This window comes from Phascolarctos cinereus, unplaced genomic scaffold (genome assembly GCF_003287225.1).
Source record: "Phascolarctos cinereus isolate Bilbo 61053 unplaced genomic scaffold, phaCin_HiC Scaffold_4;HRSCAF=312, whole genome shotgun sequence".
NCBI lineage: Eukaryota > Metazoa > Chordata > Mammalia > Diprotodontia > Phascolarctidae > Phascolarctos > Phascolarctos cinereus.
Genome location: NW_027555847.1, coordinates 568,729,593 through 568,756,386, shown reverse-complemented (window position 1 = coordinate 568,756,386; position 26,794 = coordinate 568,729,593). Strand labels below are relative to the sequence as shown.

The following is a 26,794-nucleotide window of genomic DNA, read 5'->3' as shown; positions in this document are numbered from 1 at the left end:
ACACAACCACCACTTTGGCACAAGTCCTCATCACCTGACTCTAATAGCCTTCTAACTAATTCCCTGCCTCAAATCTCTCCCTCCTCCAATCCTTCCCTTCCCCAAATACCAAAAAGGATTTTCCCAAAAAGTAGATCTGACCATCCTACACAGCCACTTAGTAAATGCCAGGAGCTCCTTTTACTTCCAAGATCTAGTATGAAGTCCTCTGCTTGGCATTTGCAACTCTTCATGAGCTGATCCTACTTTTCCACCCTTTTTCCCCCTTTCCCCTCCCCAAGTTAGCTTATAGTTGGCTTACTTATAGTTCCTTGAACACGTCACTCTATCTCCAATCTCCATCCCTGTGCCTTGAATGTCCCTTATGTCTGAAATCCTGTGTTCTCTCACTTATGCCTCTTAGCTTCCCTGGCTTCCTTCAAGACTCTTATTAAATCCCACCTTCTGAAGGAGGCTTTTTCCTGGTCCTTCCACCTGCTAATGCTTTCCCCTTTCAGATTACCTTCATCTGTTCTGTATACATCTCGTATGGGAAGGGGAAAAGGATAAGTATTTATATAGTATGTGGCAGGCATAGTGCTAAGTGTTTTACAAATATCTCATTTGAACCTCACAACCCTGGGATGCTATTATTATTCCCATTTTACAGTTGAAGAGACTGAGGCAAATAGAAGTCAGGTAATTTGCCAAGGGTCACACAACTAGTAAGTGTCTGAGGCTGCATTTGAACTCAGGTCTTCCTAACTCCAGGCCCAGTGCTTTATCCACTGAACCATCTAGATGTATATACCTAGGCATTTACCATCTTCCCCATATAACAGAAACTCCTACAGGGCAGGGTTTTTTTTTTTATTTCCTACAGGGTTGTTTTTGTTTTGTTTGGCCTTTTGTTGTATCCCCAGCAGTTATCACAACACCTGAAACATAGTAAGTACTTAATGAATGCTTATTGACTGATTGGCTGGTAAGGGTACACACCACGCCACCATAATCATTCATGATATTCCTTGGTAGCAATGGGAGACATGCTAAGGGAGGAAAAAAATAACACTACGAGAATGGTTCTCCCTTATAATTCTTATCACAACTGTGCTGCTTCTATTACTTGCCAGCTTACGCCTATGAAGTTTACACTGCCTACATGCAACCTGGTAAATAAAGCTGATTAGGGATTTCTGAAAAATGAACTCGAAGGTCCTGGGGTGATTCATCTTAGAAATATAAGCCTATATTAACAAGGTCCCTGGGGCAGTACTAAAGCCTTGGCAGGTTTAGAAGGTCATGATATTTTATTTCTTAGGCTGGTGGGAGAAGGACCTGGGCCCCAAACACTCTTTTTCTAATGGCTGACAAAGACTGTTATTCTTGGCCTTCCTTCAGGAGAGAGAACCTTGTTATCATTTCTTATAGAGGCAAAGATTCAAGTACCCAAATGACAGACTCCATTTCCTAGGACTTCTGCCCCTTTGTTTCCTTCATGTTTTATTCTCTGTCATATAAGTTTCAGTCCCCTGAGTGTACATAGCTTAGGAACTACTTCAAAAACTCACTCAGAAGCAGAGATGACAGAGATATAATCATTGCAGTGGCAGAAATCTCTTGCACTTCCCTGAAATTGTTTGAAACTAAGAAAATATGGTGGGCCTGTAGTAGAGGATGAGAATGGCCAGCCTCTTAAGGGAAAGTTTATCCTTCAAAAGCAAAATGAAAATAAACCAGGTTGATTCATAAGCATTTCTTAAGCATCTACCACATGGCAGGCACAGGGTTAGGCACTGCTGAGGAAAGAAAGACAAGAATGAAATGGTCCCTCAGGAGGCTTACATTCTTTTATTGTTGTTGTTGTTGTTGAGTTGTGACCCCATGAAGCACAGCACACCAGGTTCTCCACCATCTCTCAAAGTCTGTCCAAGTTATATTCCTTGTTTCCATGATACTATCTATCCATCTCATTGGGTTTGTGTGTGATATTACTGAAACCAAGGCTATGGTATCAGATTAAGCCTTGGGTAATAGTAAATGCAGATGAGAAAACTGAACACAGAAAAAGTGATATGAGCTAATGTCTCATCAGATCCAAACAGAGAACTCCAAGAAAATCTGGGGGAGAGAGCCTTTCAACTGGGGGGGATCAGGGAATCTTTGTGGAAGAAGTGGCCCATGGGGTGGGCCTGGAAGGAATAAAGGAGATTCAATGGGCAGCAATGAGGAAGGAGGACCTTCTAGGAACTGTGAAGACAGAGAGGTGAGAAAGTGTGGAATGAGGTGGGTGATTGGAGCATAGAGTGGTGAAAGAGAACAAGTTGAGTTCAGATTGGCAAGTTTAGCTTGAGCCAGGCTGTGGTGAAGATTAAATGCCAGACTGAGGAGTTTGCATTTTATCTTCAAAGCAATAGGTCACCACTGGAAGAATCCGCTGGAATTTTTGGCTTTAGAAATTACACACACACAAAAAGGCTCTCAACAGGTCTTTCTTTTCTATATAAGTCCTGGACTATGTGTATGGTCCAATATAGAGCCATAAAATATTGCCGCCGAAAACCTTAGAGTTCAAGGAGTTCACCTCCCTCATTTTAGAGATGAGAAAACGATATCTCAGAAAGCTTCAGTGACTTGCCCAAGGTAAAACAGATTGAGATGCAAAAATAAAATTCCAGCCTCCTCCCTTTTTGTCCAGTGTTTTTTTTCCAAAAACCACAGCCTTCTAAAGGCACTCAACTAATAGGATCCAGGACTAAAATCCAGATCTTCTGTCTTCCACTTTAGTACTTTCCACTGGATCTCCCCTTTAGGGACTGAAGATCTAAATGAATAAGAAGGTCAGAGTAGTTGTACTAAACTGAAAAATACCTCTTGCCTAGATTAAACAAAGATTCTTCTCTTCTGTTGGGCATTACATTTTAAAAGAGCAGATCCTCTCCTAACACTCCTATATAAAAAAGGACCATTCTTTGGCTGGCATCCCTAAGTAGAAAAGGACCATTCTTTGCCTGGACTTCTAAACATATCACTCAAATATGAATTGTTCAAATTTTAGCATCATGTAATGAAAACTCAAATACCATAAACTATGTTTTGGTTTTTTTTTTAAAATTGAAATGCCAAAGGATTCAAATCCCTGGAAAGTCCTCCCATCTGATACATTCTATAATGTGTCATAGGTGGAATGTAAATAGCCTACAGTTATCCCTTCCACATTGCAGGGGTTAGGGAGGCAGCACTCAGTGATCTGGAAAATCTGTGTAAAATTTTTTGCCCTCCCTTCTTACCAGAGAAGTCTGAATTATTATGGTATTTAAAGATAAAATATGTGCTATTATGCAATACTATATATATTTTTATGCATTTCTAAGTTTCTAAACTTTTTCTATGTCATCTGCTGGCCTTTGCTTATCATCTGCAGCTTCCACAAAACTCTCTAAAAATTTCCATTTAATTTTTTATACACTCACCATGATGGGGATAGCCATGACGTGGAAGGAATAACTGTACCACCATACGCTGGTATATAACGCTGATTAGGCCAATACAGTTTTCCACCAAGACCCTCACCTTAAAGATTATCACCTACTAAGAGGAGAAAGTAAATTTGGCAAGAGTCAATGTCATTGTGTACATTTTTTAATAAAGCGGTACCTCACATAATATCCTACCTTAGAAGTCATTGAGTTCAATCGTTTCATTTTTCAGATTAAAAAAAAAAAACAACAGCTGAGGCCAAAAGAGATTAAGTGACAGAGTTAGTGAATGGCTGAGCTAGTATCTGAGCACAAATCCTCCAACTTCAAATCCAATATTCTTTCCACTGCACCAACTGTAGGCATGCTTCACCAGGGAGGAATTGTTTTCTCATAGATCGGGAGCTAACTTAGTTCAAACAGAGTATAAATAAATGGGCACATCAATGGATGGAGAAAAGCAAACAGTATGATCACCCAGGCATTAGTCCTGATGTCGGGTTTATCTAACAATTTTATAAACAATCTGAAAGAGTGAACAGTGAAATCTCCAGATCTATTTTACCGCCCCAGGTAGTAAAATATCAAGCCAAAAGAGAGATAAGGAGGAGCTTATGTATCTGCATAAGGGGGTGGAAAAATGGCCAATACAGTTCAGTGGGAGTGTAAAGGAAGGGAGAAATAAACCAAACCATACTAATAGCATTAAAGGCTCTGAGATAGCAGTTATGACGCAAGAAATAGATCTCACGGTCAACATAAAATAACTTTTCCCAGAAGACAACACTCCAATGAATAACCACGGCAAGAAGCGTCAAAAAACTGCTGAGCATCTAAGGAAAGCTTTTATAAATAAAATATGAGACATCACCCTATCATACACAAAACCAGGGTGCATCTGTACCCAGAAAACTATGTGCAGCCCTGGTTCATGTATCTTAAAAGACACATGACAAGAGCTAGAGAAAGTAAGCAAAGCTTTGATATAGAGGAAAGATCCCTGAGCTTGGAGTCAGTCATAAGACTGGGTTCTAGTCCAGGTTCTGATATTTAAGAACTGTGAGACCACAAGCAAATATCTTTATTCCTCTGAACCTCAATTTTTTCATCCATAAAATGAGGGGATTGGACTGAATGGTCTCTGAGGTCACTTCCAGTTTTAAATAGATTATACTATTTAAATATATTTAAATGGATTATCTTTAAATGTTACATATTAAATATTATTAAAGAATTAAATATATATTAAGTATATATTAAATGTGCTATATTTTTAAAAAATCTGTTTAGATAGATTATGCTGTTTAAAACTGGAAGGGACCTCAGAGATCATTTAGTCCAATATATAAATATAAATATGAAGAATATCTTATAAATATGAAGATTACTTACGTGACTTGAGAAGCAGCCACAATGTAATGGAGAAAGAGGTGAGTTAAAAGTCAAGAAGATGGAGAAACAGAGCATTTATTAAGTGCTTACTATATGCCAGGGACAGTGCTAAGCACTGAAATACAAAAACAAGCAAACAAGGTGGTCCCCACTCTCCAAGAGCTTACATCCTAATGCGGGAAGGACAATACACAAAGGGAGGTGAAGTATATATGAGTTGAAGCCCTCAGCTGACAGGGTGGGAATGGGAGCACCAGCGAAAGCTTGAATAGAGAGAAGAAGGCTTGAAACAGCTTCTATGAAGAGTTGGGTTAGCAAATTGATTAGTTAGGTAGAGGATGATTGCCTTGCTGCTGAGAAAGCCAAGTTGAGCTTGGATAACATAAATTTATGTCGAATCCAACAGGCTCGGTTTTGTCATTTCCTCTAGCTCCATTCAACAGAGCAGAAGTGAAGGAGGCAGAAAGTGGGAGTGATCCAGGCTGGGGGTCGGCAAACTGCTATTGGCAATAGGAAAGGGGGCGAAGTGTTCAAGAATTGAGGATGGTATTAAATTGAATTGGTTGAGCAAGATGTAGAAAGAAAGGATGGAGAACAGTACAAAACCAATGGCCTGAGAAAGAACTGAGGGGTGAAGGTAATGGGAGGCAAGGTGAAATTGAAGAATCCAGTAAGGCACTTATAAGGCTTAAGGAAAGATAGAAAAATGAAAGATTACAACCTGACAGAGGAACTTTGGAGTTTATAGACATAGAAGTGGGATGCTTGTGGGTGATGACAAGATCAAGGGTATAATCATTTTTTGGGTGTAGATTAGACAGGTTCATGAAAACTGAGTCGATTGAAGAAACGGAAAATTAGGGCATTTGAGCGAACATCAATATATGGGTTGAAATCCTCTATCAAGAAGGCACATATGGGTTAGGAAAGACTGTGTGTGAACTAGGCACTGAGCTCACTGAAGAAGGAAGCAGGATGTCCCAAGTAGATAGATGACCGCCACCAGAATCTAAACAGCAATAAATTTGGGTGAGTGAACTTCAAAAGAGAAGATGCTACCGAGTGATGGCCATGGAAATGTCACTAGGGAGCAAGCAGTATTCCAACTTCCCCACCACGGCCACTGCAGTTGAGTGACTTGGGAAGGGAAAGGAGGTATGAGAGAAAAGGTAACCAGTAATGTAATGTAAAGAGTGCTGGCAGCTAAGTGGCACAGTGGATAGAATGCTGGGCCTGGAGGAAGAAGTCCTGATTGCCAGTGTGGCCTTGGAACATTTACCAGCTGTATGACCCTGAGCAAGTCACTTAACTTCTGTCTGTCTAAGTTTCCTCAACTGTAACATAGGGAAAGTAATAGCTTCTACCTCCCAGGATTGTTGTGAGGATCAAATGAGATAATATTTGTAAAACACAGCAACAATTAACAATAATAATTATTTATTAAGTTAGGTGTTTAATAAATACTTATTTTAAATAGTGTTATAAGGATCATAGTGAAGTAACTATAAGATGAATGGAGGAAGAAATAGAAAGATGTAACATGAAAGGAAAGTTTGTTCATTATGGAAGAGAAAGCACAGGGGAAAGGGCAGGAAGATCTAGAATAAGACATTGGTGGGGTGGGGGAGGAGGAAGGTGTTTAGGAATAAGGGATCTGGCAGTTGGGATTTGTGCATCAGCAGCCTGAGGTGCGGAATCAGTGGGAGGGGGAGAGATAAGATAGTGTATGTATTAAGCTTTGAAGAGTGAGTCCAGGAAGATTATCTGGAGAGGGTTCTGTTGAAAGAGGCACATAAAAAGATTGTTGGAGGTCCTCGTCTGAGGTTCAGATTCATGGCAGGTGATGGGTAACATTGCATCTGAGTCTTAAGGAAGCCTGTTTCATTGGAAATAGGAACAGAGGCAGGTGGGGGAGCCCTGTCAGGAGGCCATTGTGCACTTCCGTTGCTGGAGAAGCCCCTACGAGGTTATATGGAGGGGGTCTTTTCCTGGGGCAGATATAGGAAAAGACCCAGGAGGTCACAGAAGATGGAAGTGAGTGACCCTGGAAAAGGCCCAGGACAAGGCTGAAGGAAGCTAGGAGGTGAGAGGAAAAGAGAGGGGGGAGGGTGACTCCTCGGGGGCACCAGAGATAGGGCCTGGAGAGGTAGGTGGCTGGGTCTTTTCCCCAGGACTTGCCGTCTTAGGTAGGTCACTTAACCGCTCATTGATTCCAGGCAATTCTCAATCAATTAATCAATAAGCATTTATTAAGTACCTACTACATGTCAGGCACTGTGTTAAGCGCTGGGGATACAAAAAGAATCAAAAGACAGTCCTTGCCTTCAAGGATCTTACAATCTAAGACTATGGGTGTTCTTTGAATCAGGGAAAGAGATTCTATCAAAGAGAAAAACACAGATCTGAATCACCAGCCCCTTCCCCCAAAAAAGGAAAAATTCTGAGGCTATCCTAGAGTCAGTTGCACTAGAATACTAAGCAGTACTGGAATACACAGCAATACTATGCAGGATTTTTTAAAAATCCCCTAATGTAACCATGTTGGTCTGAAATGAAAAGCTTTTAGGAACTCCTGTTTCAGCAATTTCCCTTTAAGATGATGCTGTGCCCCACCCCAGTGAATTCTCCAAGAAAAGAACCAGACCACACACAAAAAAAAAAAAACTGACTAGGGTAAAAAAAAAAATTAAACATCACCACCAAAAGCCCCAAATCCAACAAAACACCATACTCAATTAAAAATTAATAAAGGTTTCCAATGAAGGAAAGGAAGAAGTGGGTGCAGATGTACTAGGGGGTCTTTTTATAGAAGTGTGAGAATGTTAATTAAAAGAATCTCGCCATGAGAAAAGATCTGAGAAGGAAAGGAGTGAAAAGTTAATTTTAGGTGTTGCTTCATGGGGGAAGATGGGGCGCAGGAAGGAGGTGAGGAAGCATCTTGAGTTACTTGTAGCAATTCTTGGGCTCCCCCAAAAAAGCTCAATTTAAAATTGGAAACTGCCAGAGACCTACTTAATGAAAATCTCTCACCTCAGCTAAGAACGTGTTAATAGTGAGAAGCACAGACTAGCTGATGTGTGGGCCCTAAGTGATCATCGAAGGACAGTTAGTAGACATGGTAGTTGTCGGGGTGACGTTCCCCAGAGCTGGATCCTGCCCAACTGGGAGTGAGCAAGCAATGAATGGCACGCATGGCAACTGAATGGTAGCCCAGAGGAGACCCACAAAAGAAAGTTAGAATCAGTGATCAGGACTCTGTATTGACCAAATATCTGTGGCTTTGGGGTTAGTTGAGCTTCTCTCTGCAACGCCCGAGGAGACAAGAAATCTCAAGCATGGATTATGGAACTTGTCCAAGCTCGCAGCCAGAGCAGCCCAGAGCTGGAGTACAATTCTCCCTCTAGGTCTTTCAGCGCAGTTTCTGCACCCCTCCTGACTCCCACACCCAGCTCTCAAGGGCCTGACATGTGACGATGCCTACAGCAGCCCTGCCAGGCTCACGTTTATCTCAGAGGGATTTGTCAGACCTGTGGGGGAATCTACTTCCCAGGTGCAAATCAAACACTGTGGGAAGTGAATTAGCAATAATTAAATTAGATCTTCTATTGAGTATCAAGGGTCCACTCAAATTCCACCCCTTCTGCTAAGCCTTCTGAATTACTATCATTCACTATCCCTTTTGTGAAGTCAAAACATTATTGTCTATACCAGGAACATAGGACCATAGATTTAGGGCAGGAAGGGATGGTAAAGATGAACTAATCTAACCCTCTCTTTTCCCAAGGGACTGTAGTCCATAGAGGTTAAGTGACTTGCCCAAGGTCACACAGAGCAGAGAAGCCTGATTCTCCTCCAGGTCCTTTCACTGCAAATCTAGCACTGTTTCCACAGTATCATATTGTCTCCCTACATACTGTGTTACATTGGTATTTAAAGTTAAACACATTTTACATGTATAATATTTACATGTATTTAAAGTTACATATAATTTACATGTATAGTATTTCCTCCATCTAGACTGCAAGATCATTGAGGGTAGAACCATGTGTTTAGACTCCATTGCTTTATCTGTGGTGGTTTGCACATAGTAGGTTCTCAATAAGTATTTCTTGAATGAGTGAATAAAATGCAATGAAACATCATTTTCCTAAATTAGGCCTTCTCAGGGTTTCTAGTGCCCTTCAGAGGGCAAGGTGAGGTATATAGGCCATGAGGAGAAAGGGAAATACTAAGGGAGGGGGCAGGACACATACCATAGGACACTCAGACATTGTGACCACGGTAGCTTCTCAGCAACAGCTCATGCCACACATGTTATCCTTGCTCCCTTGGCAGAGATGACAGATATAAAGTAAAAGCCTTAGATTCCTCAAAAAGAAGAGAAAGTAACAAGCCAAAATCCCCATTTTGCAATTACTGAGGTCACAGGCAGTTTGCAGTGACCCAATAGGCCTCTTTCTCTTAATGTGAAGTAGGAGTTACTGAATTTCAAGGTGCCCCAGGTGTTAAGACAACCACAAACATTTATTAAGTGCTTATTGTTTACTAAGCAATATACAACAGGTCCCTGAAGGAGACAGGTACAAACTTTATACCTGAAATGATCCCTGTCCTCAGTAGAGAGGTAGCATTGATTAACAATCAATTAATAAACATTTATTAAACACCTACAATGCTAGGATACAAAAACAATATCTAGATTCCTCGGATAAGGCAGTCCTTCTTGTTCATGAGAGGAAGGGGGGTTCCCGCCTTCATTCATCTAACTTAATGTTCTGTTTGACGTAGATCTTTTGTAGAAAAGCCAGTAGAGACCACACACACCCAGTCATCAGACAGGGGTGGGGAGGGAACAGCGGCTTTTCTTCCAGTAAAGAGGGGGATGGGGTAAGTCTTGTCTGTCTTTCTGAACCTTGACTTGAATGAGCATTCCCCCTCTCTAGCACATTCCCCTCCCTAAGTGCCAAGCTTTTTTAGAAGATAAAGCTGTTTCAGCTAACTAGTGCCTCCACACTTACATTTATTTTGTTTTTACCCCTTGACTTCTGGACATCAAGGGCATCGTCTTTGTCAGATGCCTCACTCTGACTTAAAAGTTGGAAATTCCAAATGGCTCCCTGCTTAATTCCAACTGCTAAACCACAAGCAATCAGGCTTAGTTTAGAGGCTGGCCTGCCAACAAACTTCCAGGGGCAACCTGGGTTCAGTCCCTCAGTTTCTCCTATCTCTTGGGAATGACTACATCAGAAGGCAGAAGAACTCTAGTGGTAGAGGTTCTTCCACATTGGGTCAGCCTTGGACAAAACTGTGAAGGAAGTCAATGTTGTCATTAGCAACTCGGGCTCCCTTTGTTGCCTGGAGGTATCATGTGAAGTTGGAAAAGATGCTGATCTTGAAATCAAGAGCCTTGAGTTCTGCCTCCAGCTCTGTCCCTAACCTGCTGAGTGAATTTAGGCAAATCACCTATAAAATTAGGGAATTGGATTGAATAATCTCTATAATTTGCTCAAAATCTGACATCCCATGAGATATTTTCTCCTCGTAAACATCCTTCTTCGCAAGGAGCCCGCAGCCTTCCTACTCTTTCCCCCTTTCCACCTATCAAAATCTAACTTAAGCAAAGGATCAGATGACCTTTCACATGGAAGCATACCTTACACTAAGGCTTACCCTGATGACCTTTAACCAGAGAGTCTTACACCCAAAGAATGGACTGGGCATTTCAGCTATCAGTAAAGCAGTGAGGAAAGTGATTTTATAAGGAGGGTGCCCCTAAAACCATAGCATGTTGTCAGTCATCTGCTCAAAAAGCATCCCTTTGGCTGCTGTGACAGAAAGGGAAAATGATAAATGTTGGAGAAGATGTGGGAAAATTGGGATACTAATGAACCATTGGTGGAGTTGTGAAGTAATCCAATCATTCTGGAAAACAATTTGGAACTATACCCAAAGGACAATCAAACTGTACATACCCTTTGATTCAGCAATACCTCTATTAGGTCCATATCCCAAAGAGGTCATAAAAAAGGGGTAAAGACCTACATGCACAAAAATATTTATAGCAGCTCTTTTTGTGGTGGAATTGGAAATTGAGGGGATGCCCATCCATTGGGGAAGGGCTGAACAAGTTGTGGTATATCAATATTATGGTGTGCTATTATGCTATAAGAAATGATAAGCAGGTAGATTTCAGGAAAACTTGGAAAGACTTACATGAATTGATGCAAAGTGAAGTGAGCCGAACCAGAAGAACATTATACATAGTATCAGCAACACTGTGTGATGATCAGCTATGAATGACTTAGATCTTCTCAGCAATAAAATGATTCAAGACAATTCCAAACGACTCATGATGGAAAATGCTATCCCCATCCAGAGAAAAAAACTGATGGAGTCTGAATGCAGATCGAAGCCTACTATTTTCACTTTATTTTCTTGGCTTTTTTTCCTCTTTTGGCCTATTTCTTCTTTAATAATATGACTAATACAGAGATATATTTTACATGATTATACATACATAACCTATATCAAATTGTGTGCTGTCTTAAGGAAAAGGGAGGGAAGGGAGAGGGAAGAGAATATTTGGAACTTAAAATCTTTTTATAAATGTGTTAAAAATTGTCTGTATATATAATAGGAAAAAATAAAATACCATTTAAAAAGAAGAAAAAAAGCTCTCCCTGCAGATTCCTGACACTGAAAGATACTTCAGCAGCCTGAATCCAATCAATTAATAAATATTTATTAAGTCCCTATCATGTGCTAGTCACTGTACATACTAGTGCTGGGAATACAAAGACAGCTTCCTCCAAGAAACTGATATTCTATAAGACAATCCTTTAATTAATCAATAGTTACATGAGGTGTCCAAATGAAATTTTAAGTTTTAATGACTTCAGAAACAAACTTACAAAAAAAAAGAACATTTGAAAACTTAATTACTTATAATTTTAAAAATTTATATTTCTTATAAAAATTCAATAAAACTCCATCTCATACTATAGATCTTGGCTCTAATTAATTTTTCAACTTTGTAAAAACTTTCATCAGCTGCCACTTAGTCACTAAAAGTGTCACTGATTGCATTTATAATGCTAGTCTTAAGATCACCCAAAGAATAAGGTTTTGATCAAATAACATTTGTAAAGAATGCTTAGCACAGTGCGTGACACATAGTAGACAAAAAAAATGCTTATTCCCTTCCCTTTCCTTCTGCCCCTCTTTAGATACATAGAGAACGATTTTTACATGAGCTCACACACACAAAAAAAGTCAAATGGAGATATAAGAGGTGACTGAGGGAGGCAAAAAAAGATCTCTTCTACTGATTCACAAGTCTGAGAAAGTGTCATCCAGAAACCATTATACCTGTAAACAAATTTATTATCCAAAATTCACATATATATAATCCAAAACACATAATATATAAGTAATTACTATATACTATCCAAAGTAAGCATAAGATAAATTTAAATAATTAAACTTTCAAATAACATTGTTTGTGAATTTATGGCATTTATACTTCTGTAGTTATTAAAGCTTAAAACTGCACTAAGACTTTTGGGACATGATCGTACTGTATATTGGGCATCTACTACACACAAGATCTTGAATTAATGAATCTCTCTCTCTGTCTCTTTTTTTTTTATTTTGCTGAGGCAATCGGGGTTAAGTGACTTGCCCAGAGCCACACAGCTAGTGAGGCTGGATTTGAATTCAGGTCCCCCGACTCCAGAGCTAGCACTCTATCCACTGCGCCACCTAGCTGCCCATAATGGATCTCTTAAAAGGTTACTCAACACCATTAATTTGCATTTATTGACCTGCTTGCCTAGGACCAGACTTTCCTATTCTTATGTAACACTGTTCCAAACCCCCTACTCTGCTAAAAGGTGAAGCTTCCATAGCTCCACCCCACCACTACACACAGAAGCACAATACCACTTCCCAAGCTGAAGCAATTCAATCTCTGGCCCTTGGCCCCAAGGCAAGGGGTATCAAAGGAAGCAACAAACACAGGTCACCGCCACACCCATAACCTGGCTCTTCCCCACTCTCATATTTGACCTCATATTCATCATTACTATGATTCTAATACAGAAAAATGGTACACTGTGACCATAAGAGATTCAAACGGCTTGTTTTTCTTTCATTATATTGAGTAATGCCTCTCTGTCTTTTACCTGCTTTCCAGAAAATATCTACTATGCTGGAGACATCAATAAACCTGCCTTTCCAATTGTCAAGGTAAGTTATTTCCTAAGAGTGTAGAGTTCTCCCAAGCACACAGATGCCTACCTTGAGTCAGCTCTGCCTTCATACATATCTTTCATTGCTGTTCAATCTTTCACGTGTTTCTAACTTGCCTGTATTTCCTTCTTCCATAGAAGTTCTTCTCCAATGACTCTTTGTGAGATGGAGATGAACTTGGGTTCTTGAAGGCTTTGCCAATGAACTCTGCCAAGCTGAAAGGGTTGGGGGAGAGGGGAAAAGAATAACCATTTACTTTGTTGTTGCTGTTGTCCAGTTGTGTCTGACTCTTTGCGACCCCATTTGAGGTTTTTTTGGCAAAGATACTGAAGTGGTTTGCCATTTCCTTCTCCATCTCATTTTACAGATTAGGAAACTGAGGCAAACAGGGTTAAGTAACTTGCCCAGGGTCACACAGTTAGTAAGTGTCTGAGGCCAGATTTGAACTCAAGAAGATGAGTGTTCCTAACTCCAGGCCTGGCACTCTGCCCATTTCACCACCTAGCTGTCCCAAACCATTTACGAAGCACTTACTATATTCCAGGCATTATGCTAAGCATTTATAAGTATCATTTCATTTGATAGTCACAGCAACCCTGGGTTTATCCCCATTTTACAGTTGAGGAAACTGAGAGAGACAGAGGTTGTGACTTGCCCAAGATCACACATGTAGGAAGTGTCTGAGGTTGAATTTGAACTCAGGTCAAGTTGTCCTGACTCTACACACTGTGTTTTAAAGATGACGCTCCTTAAAAAATGACTGGGTACCATTCTGCATTTTTATCTGTTTAATGTGTCACCATGGCCATATATTCTATGTGGTTAGGAACATCAAAATCTCAAAAGATTAAAAAATGTTAGTGGTCCAGAGAGCAACAGAAAGACACATAGTGAATATACATGGCCTATTCCTAATGATACCTTGTGTATCAAACGTGGCATAAAAGACATCATTTGGGACCTGTATGACCATTAAAAATATGGGCTGGGCTGTAATGGGAGGAGAGCAGAGAATGAGAGGGACACAATACATGCTAGTATGTTGGATAAATCCATCAGGGAATGGCTAAGAATTGCCCAAGCTGAAAAACCATGGGTTGGGTTCCTTAGAGGAACAGAAAATAAAACAGAAGTATATACATGGTTATCTACGACAAATAAACAAATAACAACAATAACAAGCCTATGCTTCACTTCACCCTTTCATCCCTCTCAAACCTGGACCTGACTCCAGGGAAACATCTTCTCTTATAAAAACTCCCATCCTTCATTCAGCCTCAAATCTTACTTTTCTCTATCTTCTTTTCATTTTCCAGCTCCGAGGTCCTTTTCTTTAGAGAATCATCTCACTGAGGGCCCCTGGCCTTCATTTTCTTTCTTGGCCAGCAATTTCTGATTTCTCCCCCTCTAGGTATCTTCTCCAGATTTTTCTTCTTCCTTTCAGTCTAATCCTATAGAGCCATAAGCAAGGAAATCAGAGTCTCTTCATTCCTAAGGGTGTATAAGCCTATAGAAAATGTCCCCTGATCACAGGGGAGTTTTCTACTTTTGGTTTGGTTTTTTTTTTTTAATTTATTAATGGGATTTTTTTTTCCTTTCTGAGAACACACCACTGACTACTACCATCTGGTATATGATGTTTTCTGCAATAATGGCTTTTATTTATAGTTTAACAGCACCTTTGCTAGTTTCTCTTAATGAAAACAAAACAGAGGCAGAGAGCTATTTTTAAATATATGTGTGTGTGTATATATATGTATATATATACATATATATACACATGTATATATATACACATATGTGTATGTGTATATGTAGATAATCCCTCAAAACAGAAAATTAATAAAATTTAAAGTCTAACCCAGCACCTATACAGGTAAATCATTACACCACCCTTTAATCAATAAAGATACACTTGAAGTGATTTTGACCAAGATTAAGCTCAAGAATATGGTAAAGATATAAGACCTGGAGATTTTGTGTCTCTAAAGCTCCCTTAATCACAAAACTGAAGAGGAATCCCCAAATTTTCCCCTATCACCAGAGATTCGATAAGATCTCAGACTATTAGAGAGAAAGCTAAGACCCATAGCCCAGCCAGAGACTTCTTCATCTCCTTCTGGTTGAGGAGGCCCTTCTGAGAAAGAAAACAGAGCCAGGGCCTCCCTCCAATCTCTGAGCCAGAGCTAGATGTCCCCTTAAGGTCCCCTATCGCACATGGGCAACAACATCATCATCATCATCATCATCATCATCATCATCATCATCATCATCTTCTTCATCATCAATCTGTCATCATTGTCCTATCAACAACGATAGTAAGGCAGGTAGGTGGCACAGTGGATAGAGCACTGGGCTTAAAGGCAAGAAAACCTGAGTTCAAATCTGGTTTCAGGCATTTACTAGTTGTGTGACCCTGGGCAAGTCACTTAACTTCTGTTTGCCTCAGTTTCCTCAACTGTAAAATGGAGATAATAATATCACCTACCTTGTAGAGTTGTTGTGAAGATCAAATGAGATATTTGTAAAGTGCCTGACACATAATAAGCACTTAATAAATGCTTACTTCCTACATAACAGTTCTTTGAAGTTTCTAGTTGTGTATATTATCTTCATACAATCTTCGCAATAACCCTGTGACATGATATTGTTATCCTCATTTTGCAGAGGGGGAAACTGAGGCTGAGCAAGGTTAAATGATGTCCAGGTTCACACAGATAATAAGTGACTGAGGTAATATTCAAACTCAGGACTTCCTGACTCTGAGTCCAACATTCTACCCAGTGTAACTTGTAAATAAAGACTTCCGCTATATAATTGCCAAGAAAGAAATCAGACTCCTGGCTCCTGAGACCACTGCTCTGCTCAGCAGAATATGGGTTAACTGTTCTCTCTCCCATCCTCACTACTCTGGTGGCACAGGCATTATGAACACCAAGAAACCAGAGCTTCAATCCAAGACAATCCCAAAGGACCCATAATGAAAAATGCTATCTGCCTCCAGAGAAAGAGTGGTGGCATCTGAATACAGACCAAAGTGTACTATTTTTCTCTTTCTTTCTTTCTTTTTTTTTTGGTTCAAGGTTTTTTCCACAAAATGACTAATATGGAAATACATTTTATAAGATTGCACATGTATAACCTCTATTAGATCGCTTACCATCTCAGAGAGAGAGGATGGGAGAGAGGGAAGAATAGAATTTGAAATTCAAAGCTTAAAAAAAAACACACAAATGTTAAAAATTGTTTTCACATGTAATTGGGGGAAAATATTATTTAAAAGAAACAAACAAACAAACAAACTAGAGCTTCCCCACATGGATCCAACTGGCCCCAATCACCTCCATGCTGGCATGCCCTCCCAGTAGACTTTTCCTAAATCGGAGTGTACACTCTTGAACTACAAACTTCATGTCCCATTCTTCAATTATCTCTACATTTCTTATTTGCACCATGGTAGAGTGACATAGACTGTGTCCCAGGACACCATATTTGCCAAATTTAGAGGGGCTGATAGTATTTATCATCTGTAAGCCATATAGAAACAACAGAGCTCAATCCAGTTAGTAAGAATTAAAACTAGGAAACTAACAGGACAACACTTTAATTCAAACTTATCTCCACTCCTTCCCTAGTCTCCATTCCCCCACCCCACCCCCATTATATTTAATAGCAATGGCTTAATATTGGTGTCCCTCAGTCTCTATTCTCCCACTTCAGGGTGGTGTTGCACCTTCTCAACAGGAGGGTGAATCTCACACCATTTATCTAAGGTGCGATTTATTTGTGGTCCTTGTCTCAAATAAAAATATTCCTAGATAATGGCTTCACCACAAAGAAATGAGGTATGTTTCCATTAGAATCTTTTGTAAGTACCTTCTATAGAGCTCACTCTATGCTGTCTACTAAAAAAATATATAGGATTTTAAAAAATTAAACAAAGAAGCTGAGAAAGTTTAAGGTGAGCATCTGCACATAATTAACACACTCTTTTTTACATTGGTATTGTTAAAATCATAAAACCTTACCTGAAACTATAGCAGTTCAGTAACTTGAACAATAAGACAGCTGGGAGATGGGACACCCATCAGTGGGACCTTTTTCATGTTGCTTGAACACTAGCTCCAAGGGCAGAGGGGATGCAGAAGTACACACTCTGAGATATCAGTGTTTCTGAAAGGTCAGCAGTGAGGTGGGAATCCTGAGACACTGGTCATTCTTCTAATAAAGCACTTTCCATATGGCCCTTTGCATCTCCATTTTGATTATGCCAAGTGACATCAGTCTAATATTTTGTTTTTGTTTCTTGTAGGGAGAATACCACATCTTATTGAGACTATACAATGAAAACAATTCCACCGTTGTTTGTGCCAACTTTACTGTCCTTAGCTACTGACCAACCACCCTTTTCTCAAGCTCAAGAGCGTGGCCAAGTGTGGCAAGATGGAAAGCCCAAATCCCTGCAATTAAGCAAGCTATCCAATGTCAGCGACAGAGGGGCTGTAAGAACCAATTTTCACCAGAAGCCTCAGGTGCTGATTTAAGCCCCAGGAGCAGATGTCCCCAGAACCCTCAGGTGTAATTAATCCCATGAAATTATCTGTCTGTTTCTAATGAGCCTAGCATTAGTAATCAAGCACTCCCTGGTCCTCATTTGCTATTTCCTAATTGATCATCACAACCAAAGGCTCATCCTTTTTGACTCCTTGGGGATCTACCCAAGGAGTTAAATAGAATGAAGTATCCAGACCACAGTGCTAACCCATGGTTTGTTCAAAGAATTTTAGTACTATATTGGATTTGAAATTTAATTTCATCTCCCTAATGCCTGGTGTTACAGCAACACAACCAGATCTCAGACTAAACTTGGGGCTTTATCAAGATGCCTACCATTCTTGCAAATGAAACCACATCAGAGGCCCAGCACCCGCAGAATCTAGGATAAATCTGATATCATAGGGGTATTAGAGGTAAATCTGAGATGACACCATAGACTGAACGCTCATTTATAGAATCTCCCATTCAATTGTAACTGTTTCTGTGTAGGTACGTAGACAAAGGAGACCCCCAAAGGATTATATATGGGGGGTGAATGTTCAGTTAATAAATGTGATTCCTTTCTTCCCTTCATAATTTACTTACGGTGTATCTTCATCCTCATGGATCAGTGTGATTTTGAACATAAGCCTCTCCCTATGGCAAATTTATTCCCCCACAGACCCATACTCTTCAAAACCCGAGAAGAAAGAAAGAGATAGAATGGTTTTCCTTTTTGGTTCTTTAACTCTCTCTGTCCTGATTTTTTTTTTAATCTGGTTTGGTTTCCTTACCAGGGGTGGGGAACCTGCAGCATAGAGGCCAGATGTGGCCTTCTAGGTCCTTGGGTGTGGCCTCTGGACTGAGTCCCAGTTTAACAGAACAAATCCTTTTATTAAGGGGATTTGTTCTGTGACATTCGGATTTAGTCAAAGGGCTGCACTTGAGGATCCAGAGGGCCACAAGCTCCCCACCCCTGCTGGACCCTAGGCATATGAACATATGCTATTACTTGTGGAGATAAATAAAGAGAGGGCCCTGTTTCTTCCCTCTTTCAGTATACCAAGTGACTCTATCTTTAAACTAACCTTCATTTCAGTATAAGATAGACACTTCCCCTTCCTTGTTTATATCTTGCTTTTTTCTGGCTCCCGTGCTACACTAGCCATTGGTTCATAGCTTTAGCATGTGATGGGAATTTAGGGAGGATCAAATCCAACCCCTTCTTTTTTCAGAGAAGGGATCTGAGGCCCAGAGAGGTTAAATGGCTTGTCCATAGTCATACAGCTAGTGAGTATCTAAGGAAGGATTTAAATTCAGGTCTTCTGACTCCAAGCTCAGGGGCTACCTATTGCATCCTTTGCACAACAAAACTGCCTTGCCTTGACTCCCCAGGGGGTCAATGCCAGATTAGCAAACCTCTGGCCAGCCTCCAAAACCCAGGCTGATTTCCCTCCATTCTTTCTGCTTCCTACATTATATTTATTGGTAGGAGATTGTTTGCATTCAGAGTTCACTTGGCTGACAGAGAAAAGCTGCGAATGAGCTAATCTTTCCCTGCTGTGTCTTGTAATAACAACAAAGCTTCTCCATATGATCTATACCCTAAATGTGTATACTCTGGTCCTTTTATCGTGGCACAATGGTTCCCAACCTTTCAAAGCATAAAGGCCTTGTCTCAATATCAGGAAATTTCTCAGATTCCAACAATTAATAGTTGTACCCAGGTATATGCTGGAGCCAGCTCAAACTGGTCCATGAGAGTCAATTGTTAAATTTTCGGTGTGAGAATATATACTCCAGAAATCAGTAAATACTACAAATAAGGTCTGGATTTATTGTTTTGTTGCTCTTAAGAATTCTAGTGATGGAGAAAATCATCAGATTTTTCCAGATTAAGCTGAAAAGTATATCATGGGCACTTTTTGGGGGGAGCCAGTTGTTAAATATTTACCAGCAGATCCCTGGTTGTACCAGTAGTGCCCACTGATTCAGAAAATACATGATGACAAAATTTTAGATTTAGAAGAGCTTTCAGGGGCCACCTACTCTAACCCATACATGAAAAAAAAATGCCTTTACAACATGGAACCAATAAATGGTCATCTAACCTATGCATAAAAACTTCAAATGAAGAGGACCCACAGCCTCCTGCATCACCTCAGGATGTGTGATCACTCTATTTAACAGTTTTTCTTTACAATGACTAAAATTTAAGATATCTCAAAAGACCAAAATGTGTCCATTGATACAATGCATTTTTTTTAATCCTTAAAGCAGAGAAAATAGAGATAGGATGAAAATGTTTATTTCAAAGTAACATATTATAACAAAATGTTTGCATTTTGAGGGAGTTAACTGTGACATCTGAAATTTTAACTTCATTTCCATTCATTTAAAAAAAAATTTCCATGGGCCTGGTCCTTCTAGTGTTAAGTTTAAATTTGCTTCTGATGTTTTCCCCCATAGCTCCTACTTCTGTCCTCTGAGAACAACCAAAATGAGTCCAGCACCTTTTCCACATGACAGCCCTCCATACACTGAAGACAGTTATCATTGGGCAGAACAGTTGACTTTTTTTTTTAGACTGCCCAGGGACAAGGTGACACAGCTCTTTTGTTAGAAAGGATTTACTAAACCTAGCTGACCCACAGAGATCCTCAGCGAACTGTTAAGGCCTTTTACTGCTTACACACACACACACACACACACACACACACACACACAAATAAGTTTCTTTTACCTATTCCTGACCACAAAATGCAGACTTCTGCTAAGTCTATTCAGGGCTGGGGATAAATATGTGCATTACTTATCTTTTTGCTTCTTCAGCTCCCATCTGTCCCAATCATCTAGTGCCCAGAACATTGCTTAGCATAGTGCCTGTCACATAATAGGCACTTAATAAATGCTTATTAAGTGATTGATTGATTGATTGATATACAAATTGTCTAAGTTTCTATTGGCTATGGGAAGATATTTAATGACACTAAGTGATGGACAGTTGGAACTGGCCACCTTTGCTGTGCATTCTTGCTGTCTAATTAAAGGTCCTCATCCTTTTTGCATTAATAGCAACAACATCTACATACATTTGAATAATAGTGAGATATATATATAGATATATATACAAACACACACAAATATGTGGATATTATTTACCCAATTTACAGAAGATACGAGAGGCAGTGTGATATAGGGGATAGACAGCTAGTCTCAGGGTCAGGAAAACCTAGATTCAAATCCTGCCTCTGATACATACTGGGTATGTGATTATAAACAGGTTATAACCTCTCAGTGCCAAAGTCAACTCTCCATATAAGACTTGTAAGACTATAAGCTGCAGAATAGTTGTTGGTCTGCATTGGTAGAGGGAGTTTCCTCACAAAGAGGTCCCTACACTAGTGAAATCACACATTTCTACCATATATTTGCTTATTTATGAATTATTATTTAGATGGATAAATAAGCAAATAATTAATTTATATATTGTACATATATAGATACATATATTGCATGTATCATATATACATATATGACACATGCACATATATGCATGAACACATGTATAGAATGTGCATGCACATACCCATACACACCTACATTCAATGTGGATTTACAGATCCTGTGCCCTAGAAATTACTGTACTATGTTTTTTGATTGATCCATGAAATGTTTTGGGGTTTGGGGGGCAGAGGGGGAGGGGAGCTAGGCAATGGATCACACAGCTAATAAGTATGAAGTGTCTGAGGCCAGATTTGAACTCAGTCCTCCTGACTCCAGGGCTGGTGCACTATCCACTGTGCCACCTAGCTGCCTCCAGTCTATGAAAAGTAAAAATAATTTGATGATAACACTCAAAGTATTAGCCTAAAATTTTCAACCCTGTCCCCCCCCATGGAAAGTGGATTTATTTGGGGTAGGATTGCTATTTTGTTTTGTTTTGTTTTCAATTAAACCTCCATTTCTGAACAGAGGAAGATGTACACATATAAAATAGAGTCAACTGTGACATCTGAAATTTTAACTTCAACTACATTTAGGTTTTTTTAAAATAATTTTAACGGCCAACATGGGAATTGAAAGCACATTCTGACGATAACTTTAACATATTAAAAAGGGGAAAACATATCACGGCCAAAGATCCAGCTTCCGGTTCGAGCTTAGTTGCCTATTTAGTTGTATATCCTCTCTCAGTAAAACAAGGCCTTCTGAACTTTTCATTCTCTATTATCTAGAAATTAAGAGGTTTAAACAAATTAGAAAGGAAATGATTGGTGGTTTTGCATTCCTCAAATGTTTGGAAACCACTTTAAAAGTTAAGCACTTTCAGCTATCTTTCAAAGGTGCCAGCCCTAAAGAGAGCTTTCCTCTTTCACCCTGATTTTCTTTTGACTGTGACCTCAAAACCGTATTCATATTTCAGAGCCTCTTGGCTTCACTCCCACTGCGGAAGGAGCAGTCCTGCGTCTAAGTAGCTGCAGAAGTAAATGAGGGCTGCCGTGTCAGAGACAGATCAGAGATTCATGAGGATTAGAGGTAGAAGGGACTTTAGTCGTACACCTTTAATGTTAAAGGGGGAAAGGGGGACTAAATAGAGGATCAGCCAGCCCTCCTATAATTTTTTTTTAATTAAAAACAAGCTGTCCATATACTCTCACTCTCCAGGACTTCTTTAGTATTGGGGACTGATAGTGGAAGCACATGGTACTGGGTGATATGAGTTTGCTGGTGATCTGAGAAGGAAATGCAAAGTTATTTTTCCTGAATATCCTGTGTAGAAAAGAGAAGGATTCAGAAGTGCACTGCCTGTGTGATCACAGTTTCTAGGCTTCTAGTCAGAGAAAGGAAATTTTTTGGGGGAGCGTGAGTTTCAGGAATAGACTTATAAACTGAATCTTAAATTCTAGAGTGCCTCAGTTCAAAGTTCAGATAGAAGACCTAGAGAAAGGAGAAAAGTTTTCTAGAGAAAAAAGAAAATTTCCCATACAGTATGCTTCCAGAAAAAAAAAAAAGAACACATGGTTCTTTGATTTCTTGGACAAGACAGTAGGGGTTTGCTTGTTTAGCAAGCTCCAATGTATGCTCATCTTATGGGAGGAGTCAAAATTATCAGAAGGCACAAGTCTTGGAGAGACTATGTAAGACTCCGTAGGAGTGGAATGACAGAGGGTTCCCCCAATAACAGCCTCAATAGTTCCCCTCCTAGGGTTAACTCATGGCTGATTTGAATGTTTTCTGTATTTAACATGTTTGTTTATGTACTCTGATGTGTCCTTTCTGACTTATAAATTCTCCATAGGGGGAAAGAAAGGCTGTCGCATACCCAAAACTCACACTGTACTTTGAAATCCTATGTGGGAAGTGAAAGACCCTATTGTTCACATTTGTGGGAAATATGACATAGGCCATACATAAACTTTAGGCAGAAGATTTTTCCCTAGAGTAAAAACTCTAGGTTGTGGTTCAGTTGTTTCAGTCATGTCCAACTCTTGGTGACCCCATCTTGGATTTTCTTGGCAAAGATCCTGGAGTGATTTGCCATTTCCTTCTGCAGTTCATTTTATGGGTGAGGAAACCGAGGCAAATAGGGTTAAGTAAGGGTAGAGGGGCAAAGAGCCAAGGAGACATAATGACCCAGTTGGGGTCAGCCCTCAGAATCAGAGCTAGTCTGTGTAAGCCCAGACTCTTTAGGGGATTCCCTGTATAATGAATAATATGTGTAAAATAGAGTATAGGCTTGTTCTTCTTGTCCCTAAAGGGCAGAATTAAGAGCAATGGGTAGAAGTCACAAAGTGATAAATTAGGCTTAAGGAACAACTTCCTAATAATTAACAATAATCTTAGATTTGGATATGGAAGAGACTTTAGTAGTTATCAACTCTAATGCCTTCATTTTTGAGATAAGGAAGCTGAGGCACAGTTAATTTCACAGAGCTAATATCTGAGGCAGGATTTGAACCCAGGTCTTCCTGACTCCTGACTACAAATCTGCTACATTATGCTACTACTTCAGATTCCATGCAAAGACTCAATAACCACCTGTTGAGGATGCTACAGAGGAGTTTTTTCAGGTACAGTTTGAACTAGATAGACTTTGAGGCCCCTTGCGACTCTTAGGTTCTCTGATGCTTTGATCACAAAAGATAGCATAAATTGAAAATACAAAGTAGTACAAAACTGGCTTCACGTCAACAATGAGGCAACTAGGTGGTACAGTGGATACAGTGCCAGGCCTGTACTCAGGAAGACTCATCTTCCTGAATTCAAATTTGGCCTCAGACACCCATTTGCTATGTGGCCCTGGGCAAGTCATTTAACTCTGTTTGCCTCAGTTTCCCCCTCTGTAATATGGGGATAATAACAGCACCCAGGGTTGTCATGGGGACCAAATGAGATATTATTTGTAAAGTACTTAACATAATGCCTGGCACATAGTAAGCACTATATTAATGTTACTTTTTATAATTATTATTTCCATAGCCAGTTACTATAGGAAAACTAAACATCTTTGGAGAACCTCTTTAACCTTCCCTGGTCAGTCACAGAAGACATCTACAACACTATTCCCCAACATGGCCTTTGGCACCACTACCTAGAGCAAAATCCTGGGCAGAATGAAGGCAGGCACAGTCTGCCACTTTCTAAGCTCATATAGCTCCCTAAAGTATCCAGGAAATCCATTGTTAATCTTAAAGTCATGAATACTGGTGAGGTTGGGGGCTGGGGGCTGGTATGTTAATCTGCTACTATAAATGAAAGGTTGCCTTATGTTCAAATCTCTGCCAATCTTTGGCTCAGATCCCTTGAGAATAAAGGAATTAGCAAGTATACGACATGTGTCAAAGATACTGGTGATGTCAATGATCCTATGAGGCTATGGGTCATGGGAATCCCACAGTCTCTAAAAACAATTAATGCTGCAGGGCATAGATCATAGATCATAGATCATAGAAAGACACAATGAGCACTAGTAGACTGTAACACATTAACAATGAGGAGCTGTCTTGGAGAAGTAGCATAAAGGATGTCACTAGAGAGATACATGACCAAAAAGGAAGGTAGATTGGTCATGTGTCAAGAACAAGAGATAATCAATGGATAGCCTTCATGCTCCATCAGTATACCCATGGCATCAAGAGATCTAGGTCTCTAGTACATTGGAGTGGGTCCCTGCTAAGCACAAGAGTCACACAGGATAAGAAGGTGTAGATCTACTGCTGGAGGGAATCACTATGTTGAGGAGCTCATAGGTGTATCAAAAATGCAAGTAAAGTCTTGTGACAGAGACAACAAAACTTTAACTGCTACAATGCTTTCCATATTGTCTAGTCTCTATCTATCTCTAGTATCTATCTATGATAGATAGACATATAATGTGTGTGAATATGTGTATATATGTATGTATGTGTGTATATAGACATATGTACATGTATACATACACACACATATATGACTTTGCATCTAAGAATTTTGTAACTGATAGTGCTGCCCTGTCCTTCCTCATTTAGATCAGGGCTTCTTAAAGTTTTTCTACTTGTGACTCCTTTCACCTGAGAAATTTTGATGCAACAACATGGATATAGATATATAAAATAGGTATACAAATCAAACATTTACTGATAATAAATCATAAGGAAATTTATTTTAAAACAGTTCTTTGGTATACAAATAATTTTACATTTATTAAAGATGAAAGGAAATCTGCATACTAATGAGATAGATGTGCTTATTTATTTTTACATAAAGAATTAAATCTTGGCAGAATATTTGATACTGATATTTTGGTTATTGCACGTTCAGAAACCTTTTATGGTTGCCAAATTTTTCATGACCCACACATTCAGTAACTCGACCTCATATGGGGACTCACAATTTAAGAAGTACTGATTTAGATGAATGAAAATAAATCTGTTTTTTACTATATGGAACATATACGTGCCCACATATATTTCTCCATACAATATTAATTAGTAAAGCCTTTTTAGGACTTATGTGTATTAGAAGTTTATTCTCTCTTTCCCATGGAATCTGAGAAAATGTTTCACATTTAGAAAACCAAGCAGAAAAAAAAAACATTACCAAAAAAAAAATACATAAGCACCTTTGTAACCCTTTGATTCCTATTCCTCTTTTGAAGGAATAACTCAAGGCCATTCTCCTGGCAGATATAGACAATTTTACCTTACTTTTTCATTTTGCCCCTAAAAACAGTCAAGATGTTCTCTCCCTCTTTTCATAACAAGGGAAGGGAATAAGCATTTGTCAAGCCCCTATTGTGTGTCAGGCACTTTACAAATATTATCTCATTTAGTCCTCACAATAACCCTGTGAGGTAGGTGCTAATATTATCCCCATTTTACAGGTGAGGAAACTGAGGCAGATAGTGGTTAAGTGACTTAAGTGTCTGAGACTGCATTTGAACTCAGGTCTTCCTGACTCTAGGCTTAGCACTCTATCTACTCTACCACCTAGCTACCTAACAACCTCATAGCTAAAAATATTGACCTGGAACCAGATATCTCCAAAGAATCTGCAATCTTAGAGAGGACTGTCCACACCCCAGTAATTAGCTAACCTTGGGTAAATCAGTTCCATGATCTCAGCCCCCTCAACCAGTTATTGTGATCAAAGATCCCAATACATATGTAGCAGAGGTAGCAAATAACCTCCTACTCCCCAAAACTGCAATCCTAGAAACTCCCAAAAGGAGTAAGCATCTCTAATACATAGAAGAATTGTGACTTTTCCTATACAAAATGGGAAATCTAGGAAGTAGTCTTTGAAGCTACAAAAGCACTACAGTATAGACAATTGGTGTACCATAGACACCAACTCAATAGAGATTTGGAAACCTTGAGCATCCCTCTCTCATCTCCAACTGTTTTTTAAAAACAAAAATCTTTTCATAAATCTCCTTTGGACACATCAGTGTTGTGTGTGGGTTTCCTTTTTCTCCGCTAGTAAAGGCTCTCAGGTTACCGCATAATCCTTCAATTGGAGAGGTATCTGCTGCCAAATAAAGGAATTGAAATGGGTAGGAGAAATTGATCAAGTCTCCTCATCATTTTAAAATTCTCTGAATTCTCAGAGCCAATTACTTCAGTGTTTGGCCCTAATTTATGTCTTTTATGATTCTTGGTAAATTGTAAAGCACT

General features: G+C 39.5%; 1 protein-coding gene across 2 annotated transcripts in view; it reads left to right on the top strand.

The window, feature by feature from the left end:
• LY86 (lymphocyte antigen 86) overlaps positions 1-18,237 on the top strand; it is a 138,545-nt gene extending 120,308 nt beyond the window's left edge. For both annotated transcript variants that reach the window (XM_078153626.1, XM_020973810.1), the window contains 2 exons: positions 13,045-13,097; positions 17,413-18,237. In XM_078153626.1, coding sequence (XP_078009752.1) covers positions 13,045-13,097; positions 17,413-17,496 — 137 coding nt within the window. In that variant the 3' untranslated portion in view covers positions 17,497-18,237. The remainder of the gene's footprint in view (positions 1-13,044; positions 13,098-17,412) is intronic.
• The last annotated feature ends 8,557 nt before the right edge of the window (positions 18,238-26,794 follow it).